At 42.0% G+C, this 12366-nt stretch overlaps 1 protein-coding gene across 11 annotated transcripts in view; it reads right to left on the bottom strand.

The window, feature by feature from the left end:
- LOC120904216 (cadherin-87A) overlaps positions 1 to 12366 on the bottom strand; it is a 135257-nt gene that overhangs the window by 54311 nt on the left and 68580 nt on the right. For all 11 annotated transcript variants that reach the window (XR_005739730.1, XM_040314124.1, XM_040314071.1 and 8 more), the window contains one exon: positions 7031 to 7138. Coding sequence is in view for 10 of the 11 variants with exons in the window: in XM_040314124.1 (XP_040170058.1) it covers positions 7031 to 7091 (61 nt within the window). In the remaining variant the exon portion in view is untranslated. The remainder of the gene's footprint in view (positions 1 to 7030; positions 7139 to 12366) is intronic.

Here is a 12366-nt window from a genome sequence, read left to right on the forward strand (position 1 = left end):
CTGTGCTTTGCGCCGGATGAAACACATCTTCGTAGTCTGCGATAGAAAAGCAGGAAATTAGAATCTGAATATTTGCCCTCTGTTTGCATTCGCCACACGACAGCCAAAGGCCGGACAGTGTCTGTGACCGACGCTTTTGTATGCGCACAGTCACAAACTAGCTGCAAGCGCCCGGAAGAAAGAGCAAAAGAGAAAGACAGATACATACATTAAACCGGCCAACTTTGCACCGTTTGCTTCCATTTCCGTCCAGTGTGTCTTAGCGGAGACAGGAGGCACTTAAAGTTTCTAGAAAGCGATCGGTACAGTGCTTCCAGCGGCAAACGAAGGTTGGAATCAATCCGGAAGCGGAAACTATATTACACACAAGAAAGTTGGTCGTCGCAAGGGTTTGCATGCTCTCTCTCACTCTCTCTCTCTCTCTCTCTCTCTCTCTCTCTCTCTCTCGCTACTTCTTGCATACACTGTCTCGAACTACTCACTAAATGCAGTTAGTCATTGGGATCGGGCAACTAACCTCACTGTCATCTATGGCTAATTTTCTACTGTTTTTCAGTACAGTACAATATAAATAAACAGTACTTACATTAAAACAAGTTTCTGTTCTTGTTGTTGAGTAAGGGTTCCAGTCTAAAGATTGTCTAGGACACTTACTGGCTGGACTATCTAGCACTGATTGGTATACTCATAGCAAGATAGTCAGTATGTAAGGCTGTAAGTATATAAGTTCATACGAGGGCCATCCGGATCATGAATTTATATCGATCTTTCCGATTTCTTGTGCCATGTGCCGTTCGATTTGTCATGTGTCTCTCCAAATGTGTCCACGAATTAAAACAGTTGTCTGTTTCTGGTAAACGATTTAAAACAAACAACAGAAGAAGCTCTTTTCATATATATTAAGCGCATGAAACTAGTGGACTTCGAAATGCAGTGGTAAACAGTACAAATGTGCTAAATGTGTCATACTGATCGTTTTTCCGTCACTCGCTGATAGCTTGAAATTAGATTGACTTGATTGAAATTAGCTGATGAATAATTTTGATCCGCTTCGCTCTTTATAGTGTATTCCTCATTTATTCAAGGTTACCAGCTTTCATCGGACCTGTTCATTCCAACATGCATTAGGAAGTCAAAACGCGCAATATCCATTGAAACTACGTGTAATAATTAGCCCTTTATTGGCAAAACCCCTACAAACTGTTTTGAGTTGAAGGAAGCTATGACAATGCACTCCATGCCACCCAAATCCCATTTCCCAGTCACCTACGTTCATTATTATTTCATTAGCCTTAAACCCTATTTCAATACCCATACAAATGCATCTCCCCAAAAAAGTACCAACGAGCGCCTTCACTGGCCCAACTATCCCTATCAAGCGTGTTGCAGGGGAAAAGCCGCATTTGTTACCCGATGGTAGCTGCCCTTTTAGATAGGAACACTATTTCCTATCGCAATATCTCGCCACCTACATTCGCCATTCGCGGTTGGTTGACCAGATCCTTCACAAAGGAAACGCTATCCTCACCAACGCACCAACCCTACCCCGACTGCGCGTCCAGTCTGTGCCTTATTTCATTTCGTTTCATTACCAAACGTAGCGGCATTCCAGCAATATTCGCGAGACAACAGGGCTGCACCAAAAACACCCAAAGTGTTACACAGACTCATCGTCGTAGCACACCGTACCGCCGGGTGGGTTGGGGTTTTGTGGTAGCTGCCGCTGTGGCGGTTGGTTTTTTGAGCGGAAAATGCATCAGTACCGTCGAATGGTACATTATTTTCGGATGCATCTGGCCCCTGCCGAGCGTTTGGTGCCCCAGTTCCGGCGACCACCGAATGCTATGGTCACGGTTGCCGCTATGATATAGTGTTCATAAAACTGGTCAACATTTCTCATCCAGCTCTCATTCGGGAAAGTTCATCCCACAAAGCGTGTGGAGTGTGCATGCGGGTGGGTTCGTGGGCGACTGTGGGATTTAATTAAATTTAATTCAGCAATTTGTGTCAGTTTTATTGTTTGCTTTGCTGCACCGTACAGCGCGCATAGAGCAGTGGCCAGTGAAGCATCGCTGTGACATATGGGTTTTCTTGAGAATGTTGTGTGTTGTGTAGTATCCTTGCTGGGTGTAAAATAAATAGTGTGAATTTCACTCACACTTTGGTCACTTTGGTTTGATAGTCACATTCACAGACGCAGCGCTACTCGTGCCAAGCTGAATGAGACAAATAATTAGGTTCTATATCACAAGGGCAGTTAATTGTTCGGAATTTCATTGAAATTTTAACCCAAAAGAACATCATACTTCACACAATTTCTTAAAAATATTTATAACACGACCGGGCTTAGTTATTAAACGATGCAGAATGTAATTTAAATGCTTAAAGAAAAAACACGAATTAATCTCGACATATTTATAAAGCACCTTGTTGCCTAACGTACTCGTCATTGTCGGCAGATGTCCATCGACAGGTCAAGTATGAAGAATTTGTGCAAACAAACGCCCCTTCCCGTTAGGTATGTGAGTAAGACAAAATAGAATAAAAACAATAGACGCAAAACAACAACAGTAAAGCTCTCCCTGACGACCCATCCGACCCACACATGGATAGTGGTTATCATCATCATCATCATCATCATTTTCATCGTCGCCACATGACGATGGTTTTTGTCTGCTTCATTCCATCCTGGTAGCATTCCGAAACATTGTCAGGCGAAGGATGTAATAGTACAGCAGTACCTTCACCACCATATTGCCTTGGGTCTCTTGGGCAAACAAAAAACATTACAGAACAAGCGTGCGTGTGTGCGTGTGTGTGTAATTGTGGTTGTGTCAATGTGAGTATTGGGATAGAATTGCATGATTGTTGTACGTGATAAAAATGAAGTGTCTACAAATATCTAATAAGCACATTGTTCGGCTAGAATGGAGTATAAATCATGCTCAATATTTGAGTCCACGAAAAAAAATGAGAATCGTCATCAACTCGCGTGTGGAAGTAGTTAGAACTAACTGCATTCTTAACACAACAATGTCTGATAAATACAGGATATTTTACCATTATTTTATACACATGATCGCAAAACCAGAGAAATATAATATTTTAGCTAATCCTAAAAACATTCATGCACAAAAATGTTTCAAACTGTAATTATTTGTCTTATTTTGACATTTTTTTTTGCATGAAAAACTACAGCAGAAATGTATTAAAAAAACTACGAAAATTTATTTTAAAAAGTAAATATGCAAAAAAGTGACTTTAATACAGTGTAAATCATTTCATAATTATTTTGTACAATGCTTCCAAACAGTTGGTTTTGTTTTTCAGATTGCAAAGTATATAGCAATAACCCAAGCACATTTATAACACCTTTTTGCTACCAGGAAACTAGTAATGCGTACAAAAACTCGTTTTTTAATCAAATTGAATTAACGTGCATACTCATGTTATACAAAACATTCGTTAAAGTTCATCCAGCCACTATAATACGGACAAATTATTCTACGAAAAGTGTAACTGACCACCTGGTGGGTAAAACTTATTCATCAGTAGCTTCCTCAATCCTTTCCCGTCCCTTGTCTGGTAATAAAAGAGCACATTTTTTCCACCCAAATTAAACCATACTTGTTTCACCGAATACATCCCGAGAATGAAGGTAAATTTAATTTACAAAATTGAAATCCTGGCTCTTGTGCCGTACAACTTTGCAACTGAATATGAAATTGTTCCAACCGAAACGGACCAACCCAAGCGGAATCATCAAATTTATGCTCCAAAGACCGAGCGACAGGGACCGGCAGCCATCCGTGAAGAGACAGGACATGTGAAACAGCCGCTCAGCGAAAGGAGCAAGCGATCGACACCAGGCTGAAGCAGGCTGAGCAGCAACCGAACGCGAAGACGAACGCTCGCCTTCTCGAAAGCCTTGACGTCAAGGGTCGCTAATGTCGCCCCAAGAATTTCGATCTGGTAGCTCGCAGAACCAGCAAAATGAACGAGCAGTCCATTTCCCGGTGGCTTCGCGCACTCCGGTGCCCATAATCCGTCACCTTCTCGAGGGATTTCGGTTTCGGTGTAGCACGGCTCCCCGATGGTGGAACTTTTCTCGCAAATTGGATTTGCCAAGAACCCCGACAAATGATGCCGACTGTGCGCGCAACCTTCCGATTTGCTGCAAATCTTCCTACGCCGGAGAACCACCGTTGCCGCCGGCCTAGCTGTCGTTCGAATAGATTGTTTTTTTTTCGTTTTGTTTGAATTTTACTCGCAGTAAGACAATGCGTCTACCACGGGGATTGAAATCGTTCTAAGCTTGGTCGCCATCATTCTTCCGAAGGTGAAAATTTATGTAAGATTTTATTATCTACCATCATCCACGCGAAACAGCCACATGTATATGGAGCGACAGTATTGTCGGAAGGTAGTACTCATATTTGATTGCTCTTTTACAGATGTGTAGTTTCTAACATTCTTTTTTGAGTATATATATGTATATAAAACAGGCCTACAAAATTGTGCACGATTCTCTGCATTGTCGATGGATGGGATATAGTAGTGTGCTTTCGTACGGTTTTTTTTTGCGTTTTACATTGACTTATTTAAAAAAAAACGAATTTTATGCGCATAAAATAACCAGTTATGAAGCACAAATATTTGATCCAATACTACTGGTACATCACTCAACGAATCCATAGTCTAACGTATTTTTGTACATATCAAAGTTGCTATATTTGTAGCTGTATTGAGAATATTCAACAATTCCACTCGTGCCACAGATATTTAGAAAAATAAAAACAAATTATTTGCAAAAGCAGGATGAACCATGATAAATCAGGATGATAATCTTAAATACATTTATTTACTTTGAATATTTTATATAAACTCATTCTATTTTTCACATAGAGATCTAAAAGATGTAAAAAGAACTGCAGGATAAGAAGTAGGTGCATTTGATTCTAAATACCTATATTTTTTATGCACGATGGCTCGGCCCGATGGTCTAATCGAATCACGTGCCGGCTGCTAAAAGGCGAGATGGTATCGATCCTCTTTTGAACTGCGACCTCACGTAGCAATTGCTGGAAACATCCGTTCGAATAGCGCTTTATAATAATAAGAAGCCATTAAAAACCGGGCATGGTCGCTTAGGTTCTTACGCATAAAAATGAAGAAGAAGCTAGTTTTATATTGTTTTATGAATCTGCAATGATATGTAGACTACAATCCAATCTTGCATTGTTGTCTCAACTGTAAATGTTACGTAAAGTTAATTAAAGTAACAAAAATGAAGCTCTCGCAGGTTTAATGTATGCCGTTTTTTCAACCCTATAGTTCAGATTTACTTACATTTACTATGGGTAATTCCTATAGTAATTTACTTAAGGTAATTCTTCCTAGCGAATTGCCATATCCTAAGTATAAAAGGTCATACAAGTCATACAGAAATCCATAAGGAAACTTTATTATAGCCAAGGCACGTATTTCATACATACATACTTTGGCTTCGATTTTTCGTATACAAATCAGCGCATAAAGTCTGTAGGCTAAACAGACCCTTCCGCGCCCTTAAATCGTCCACATACAATCTTTATTATACCAAAACATGAAGAAACCGAAAAATCACTTCAGCTAATCACATTGTGTATACCTCAATTTTCCATCCAGCTTTGAACAGCTTGAAAGAGAGAGTGACTATAAAAAACCAGCTTTCCCAAAAGTTCGCAATAGCTTTAGTTCATTGTGAAAGGCCCAGGTAACCCTGGGTAAACAACAATAAACAGCTCATCATGCTCACGCTGCTAACGGTATGCCACGGCCCTTCGCAAACCCCTCCCAAAGCGACGTCTGACAGATTTGCGGGACAACAACAGTTTGTGTTCCGGGGCGTCCAAACAGTACAACGTTGACATACGATCAGTGCGCAGGGTGGCCGAACGACGCCCGTAGAGCGAAAGAAACGAATCAAACGATCAAAAGCGCCATCCACCGACTGTTTGGAAGGTGGGAGGCGGTTGGTGCGAAGCCAAAGTAAATAATTCAGAAAACGAGAGAATGACATGCACCTTTTTCCTGGCTGCCAGGGAGAGACCAATCACGACGCAGTCCTAAAGCGGGTTCCAGCTTCTTGCCAGGCAGGCAGAAAGGAGTTTCCACTCTTCCCCTTTGGGCTTGTGTAGCCCTTCCCGACACATGCGGGCGCGTGTTTGTGTGTGTGTGTGTGTGTGTGTGTGTGTTTGTGTACAATGAAACCACAACGAAATAACTTCCCATTTTCCCGAGCTCCGCCAACATCACCTTACCATGTCTAACTGACGTTTGACTTCCGTAAAGCATAACAAATAAACACTAGCACTAACACCGGGCAGGGCTGGCTGCCAACCGCAATCATACCACAAGAGCCGTGCCACACTTGCCAACGCCGCCAGTTCCGGTGCATGACCAAAGCACCGACGCTACTCCGGTGGCTACTTGTGGCAGAGTCGTGTTTTCGGGAAGTGTACCAGCACCACCGGCACCGGCAAGATTGATCTGTCTCTCGTCGTCCACAAGCTCGACACCACTTGTCAACGAAATGTTAAGCCCCCGGAAACATACGCAACGTCGCCCCCGGTTGTGTCACCGAAGGAACGGGCAGGAAGGCACACAATATGCAACAATGGCAATAATAAACCTGTCACTTTATTTGCCAACACACACACAGCAACAACAATACTCCACACTGTACTCTCTTCCAACAACCATGGCAACTGACGGTACGACAATCAGCTTCAGCCGCCACGTGGCGGTTTGTTACACTTGACACTTGACTGTCGACCGACTGCTCACTGGTCATGAGTGGAGTAGGCCAAAAGGGTCCCCTTTTTGCCCTTCTTTACCTAATACATCGTTTAGATGCTTGCAGCTGGTGAGGTGGTGGGTAAAGGATAGCAGAATGTCTTGGTGCGTCATCTTGACGGTCGAAAATGATGTAATTGCATAAGACGCAGTCTGATGCGGGAAAAGAACAGAGAGACAATTAATTACTTACATGGTACAACCAGCAGGCCAATCGTAACGAACAACACGAACACTTTCCATCGGGGTAACATCGTTCCCCGGTGCGGCCCGGTGTGCCGGACAATGCAGACTAAAATTCCTGTAAATAAGAGAGAAAAAACGAAAGGTTTAGTAATACGGTGAGGTACGGCGCGACGTGTGTCTTCTACAACATTCCCACATACACACAGAACGTGAACGGTTAGAAAACTAGTCGCATTGGATGGACATTCGAGCGGCCGTAACAAATGATGTACACGTTCAATCAACGAATCCCAATCCGACGTTCCGACGAATGGTCCAACGAACCACTCAAATCTTATACATCGAACATACCATGTTTGGGACGAAACCGTCATGCTGTTGCCCTGCCAGTGACCAGAAGCACCCGGTACACAAGTGACGTGGAAAACTTTTTCAATATTTATACTCATTTTATTGCAGCCGGAAACATGTGCACACATGGACAAAAAAAAGGGGAACGACTAGACGACCAGCACTGATGTGGAGAAGCTTTGTATGTGCTGGTCAATATCGTTCAAATCAATCGAATATTATACGTCACTTACATCATTATACATCCTCGTTTTGATACTGTAAGAAAAAAAACTTTAACGACGGTCAACAAAGCATTTCTCCTTCTTGGTGAGTGGTAAGGTCTTCTCTCAAGCGGGATTTATTTGTACAGGAATACTAACAAACTTAATGTAAAAAACGTTCAAAAGTTTTACTACGAATAAGAGGTTACGGCTTATGTAATTGTTTGTCTCATTCGCAATAGAAGGTGGAAGGTCAAAAAGTTATTTAAAAATAAACTGTAAATATGTTTTCCATAATGTTTATACTTGTTAAAGAAAAAAGGCGACCGCATACTGTTTAAATAAGAAAAACAGCTTTTTAAACCAGATTTTGACATTTGAAGGCTAAAATGCCACCATGACTCCACGTAAAATTACGCGCCAAACTCACTTAGGTTTATAGCTTAAAAGATGTCCGTATGAAAACATAAACAAACCCCGATTCGTTGCATGCTTGATCAGCTCCTGTGGTATTGAAATTTTATGTTGAAACGCACATATGACGCCAATGAAGATTTAAAACAGATCGAAGTATTGTTTTACTATTTAATAGAAGTGTTTTAACTTTCTCCCACAGAATATAATAACCAAATTTTAGAAGGCATCATTATTGAAATGTTATGTTACAGAAGGCAACTGTCAGTTGCATATGGAAAATAAAACCTCGATGACGAATATGCTTCCACTGACATGCTAAAATGTCTATTTTCTAGCTCATACGATCAAAGACAGAAATGTTGAATAACATCCATTTTAAATTGAATAAAAACAGTTTTTACAACGAAAATTCAGTTATCTTGACGCAATGAATAAACATCATTACAATAATACTATTCTTATTCCAATCGAAAAAAAAACAACTGATTTCGATTAACACCATGGCTCAATCGAACCTCGCGAACATTTTTTCTTTCAAAATCCATTACGATCCCTAGAGACTCTAGTAATTGACACTTAAATTCAATTCACCACTTCATTGCTCCATACCCAGCAAGCAAACGAATTGAGGTTGCAGATTTAATATATAAAACTCCTTCACGATTTCGTTTTCTATACGTTGCTCACACTACAACAACAACCACAAGAACGGATTAAAAAGAACTACTATCCCAAAAGTGACGAGGGTAAATAAGAGTGTGCGTCTTACGAAAAGTTAACGCAGCGATAAGCCCACACGGTCCGCCGCGGCACAATTGCTTCGAATCTCACTGTAAGGGTTTAGGTGGAGCGGTTTGGCCGGCAACGCCACAAGCTAAAGTAGCGTGTACGACCATAAACGAAACGGTCACAAAAAGTGACCCATAAAAAGGGTTGTTCATTGTGGGCACGTGCTTACACACGAGACCGGTAGCGAAATCGTATGAACTGCACTAGGAAGATATATATATATATAAGTATATCTGGGACACAGCAGCGCCAATAGGTAGCAGCGAGAGTCGCTTGAGTCGAGGCAAAGCGACCGCCATTCACGCGCAACTTTCGGTCGTAAAATCGGTCAATCGATTATAGCTGTAGACGGTGTAAGCTAACGGGTGGCCGCTGCCGTCAGCCCTTTCGCTTTGCCACCGCTTGCAAAAGGTATGAAGTAGAACATTTTAATACTCAATCTAGACCGGCGGAAAATATGCTGGACACATGAACGGGTTCAGAAAAACGGATGGAGCTACAAAAAAGCACGCAAAACATACCAGGCAGCCTGTCAATAGCTCTATCAACGTCGTAAAGTATGCAAATCAATTGATCACGCAGCGGAAGAAAACCGGGACGACGGCCAGAAAGATCCTTTTCGAAAGATCAAACTCTCGTGCGAAAGTAAGTGGTGCTTCTTGATTGCATATTGCGAACACCGTGCTAGTGGGAGGGACGCTTTCCATGGAGAGGGAGCAACAACAAGGATGCGGGGAAAACATCAAACCTCTAAAAGAGGCATAAAAGCAAAGCCACTGCTGTGGCACAGCTTTCCCGGCACTGTTTCCAGTATAAGAGGCAGAAAAAAGAAGAAAAAAAGACAACCCCCTGTCAGCCGACAGGAATAAAATCTCAAGCCAAAGGAAAATTGGTCCTCCATTTCAGGCAGCATAGGATGGTGGCGGATTCCACCATCAAAAGGACGTCCCGTCGTAAAGAAAAGCTGCTGGAAAATCTTATGTCTTCCACGGAAAATGTGACTCATATATTTCGGCTCGAGAACCCGTTACTCCAGCTGCTTGACTATGTGTGTGTGTGTCTAAGTACTCGAATAAGAATACGATCGAACGGTGTGCTGCGCCGAGAAGGGTGAAATCAAAAATCCATTGTCGTCATTTTTGAACGAAAGTATCAGTTTTCGGTCAGGTTAGGCACGGGAATGGCAACTGCACAGGCAATACACAGAGCCGATAGGTTCCTGGCACTGCTCCCGAAGTGCTTCGAATCAAGGCAATAAAGAGAAGCGACAGAACAAATCGAGATACGTGCATCATAACTTTAAACCATACTATGGATGTAGCAGAAACAGCAAGGCACCGTCTTCTCCAGCTCCTGGCAAAGACACGTTTCGCTTGAAATTGATTCCATTATGCAGAGGAATAGAACGATAGAAAGAGAAGCGACGAGTATGGGCACGTTATTGGAAATTCATAAAATTATTTTGATTTCCTTTTAATGGTCCCGCTTTTCTGCATGACTGTACCCAGGTGGCACATACGACAAATCGTTCAATTGGCGTTGCATATGATCGAGAAGCAATAGAACGTTAGAGCATATCGCCTTGGGAAATGGTATCAGTGTAATTGAAATACAAAATCAACCCACTGGCACACACACCTATCATGTTAGGAAAAAAGGCTATATTTTAATATAGGAGCTACTAGTTGATTTTATATGAATAAACCAATCCTTCAGGAGAAAAAAACCCGTCCAACTGGGGAGTTTAAAGTCCCCAAAAGGTCCCATTTGGGTTTGTTTCTTACAAAAACCTTCAACAAAGGCAAGCTCCGTAACTCTTCAAACCCAAAAAATTATCATATGCATATTGTCGACATCGCAAAACGATCCAATAACGATGGAGAACCTTCAATAGTTCTGTCAAGCACACGTGGTCAATAAAGGCACCGCTTGTCGTTGGTACCATATGCCACTAAAGCTACACTGTACACTGTACACGGGCGTCAGATTTCTCTGCTACACTGCCCTTCTGGATGCTGTAGCTCACTTTTTACCCCCGTGGTTGTTTACATTTTTCTTCTCGTCGTATTAGTTTTACCTTCCCACAACGGCCCTGGCGCTCGGCGGGCGAACGCTCGTTTGCATATTGACAGGCGCAGGCGACGGCAGAGTCACGGTACCGTAGCCAAAGCATGACCAGCCACAGGACCGGACAAGGTTAGTTTTGCGCTCGCTTACGATACCGCGTTCCGTGCACAGACGGTTTGCCCCACAACAGTCCATGGAGCAGACTGTGCTCGCCGTACGGAACACACAAACCGAGAAAGAAAACAGCAATAGCGCACGGAAAAGACGCGGCTCTTGCGTGCCGTTTCCCCGTTGGCTAGAATCGACGGGGAGAAGCAATGGATGATAATAGGATTTCTCTTTTATTTGCATTAAACCGTGTGCTTTCCCAAGTTGGAAAAGATGAAGATGAGTCGATTGATTTCAATGCATCACGTCGACGGATCTGTTTTCGTAGCTTGTGTCATGCTCTTTCTCTCTGCTTTCCTCCTGCAGGAAGAGGATTTTTTGTATATTCATTTTTCTTTTTTTTCTTTTGTCTCAGAGGTTTATTCGTTGGTCTCGAGAGCTTGTCGACGTTTCACTGCTGCCAGCTTTAACGTACGTACATACACACACAATCCGCACCTCCCTTCCTAAAGCGGTACCGCTTCTGAGGGGGCGAATGTTCAAGCGAAACTTCTCGCGTAAAGCAAAATAGACGCTGCTCTGATCATCAACAGACGAGTAAATATTGACAAATGAGATTAAAAATGAATTTCGATCCGCGCGTGAAATTGATCAAACCGATTGATTCGGTGCGGTTTGTGGTGGGGCTGGTGCTGGTGCTGCTCGTGGCATGGAGGCGCCCGGTACCTCACTGCCGGAATCGAAACACGTGGAAATAATTCATCATTCATGACGACGGTTGATTAGCTTGGTGAAATAGAAAAAAAAGTTAACAAAATAAAACAACCTAAATTTATGCAACGGCAATGAATTTTCGATACAAATATTGCCTTTTCTGCCGACGTGATGAGCGATGAATGATTAGAAATTATCGAATACGTAATTCCACTGTACAGTCTAAACATAATTAGATGTTTACTGCAACGAAATTGCTAATCTACTGTTCGAATTCTCATAAAACAATCAATTTAAATTTGTAGAACCTTTATCGAACGCATAATTGCAGCAGCACAGGCAATGATTTCCCTAATATTAGGCGAGAAACTTATTCGCATTACACTCGCCCATTAAAGCACACAACAACTAACTGTAAGGCTTTTCTGATGAAAGTCATTGTTTGAAGATGATAATGGAAGACAAAAGGCTTTGAGTTTCACCTTGATTAACGCAACATACGCCTACGATAGTACGGGAACGACTGTGATTGGCAGGTATGATAATTAATAACAAAGAGACAATTTATTGTGTATCCGATGTTTATCATTATTGTTTAAGATGTTTGTAATGTTTCCTTGCACACGAACGCAAACCCACATATTTGAATTATCGTGAAATAATTGAATCATTCAAATCAGATCATTTAAATAGT

Source organism: Anopheles arabiensis, chromosome 2 (assembly GCF_016920715.1).
Source record: "Anopheles arabiensis isolate DONGOLA chromosome 2, AaraD3, whole genome shotgun sequence".
NCBI lineage: Eukaryota > Metazoa > Arthropoda > Insecta > Diptera > Culicidae > Anopheles > Anopheles arabiensis.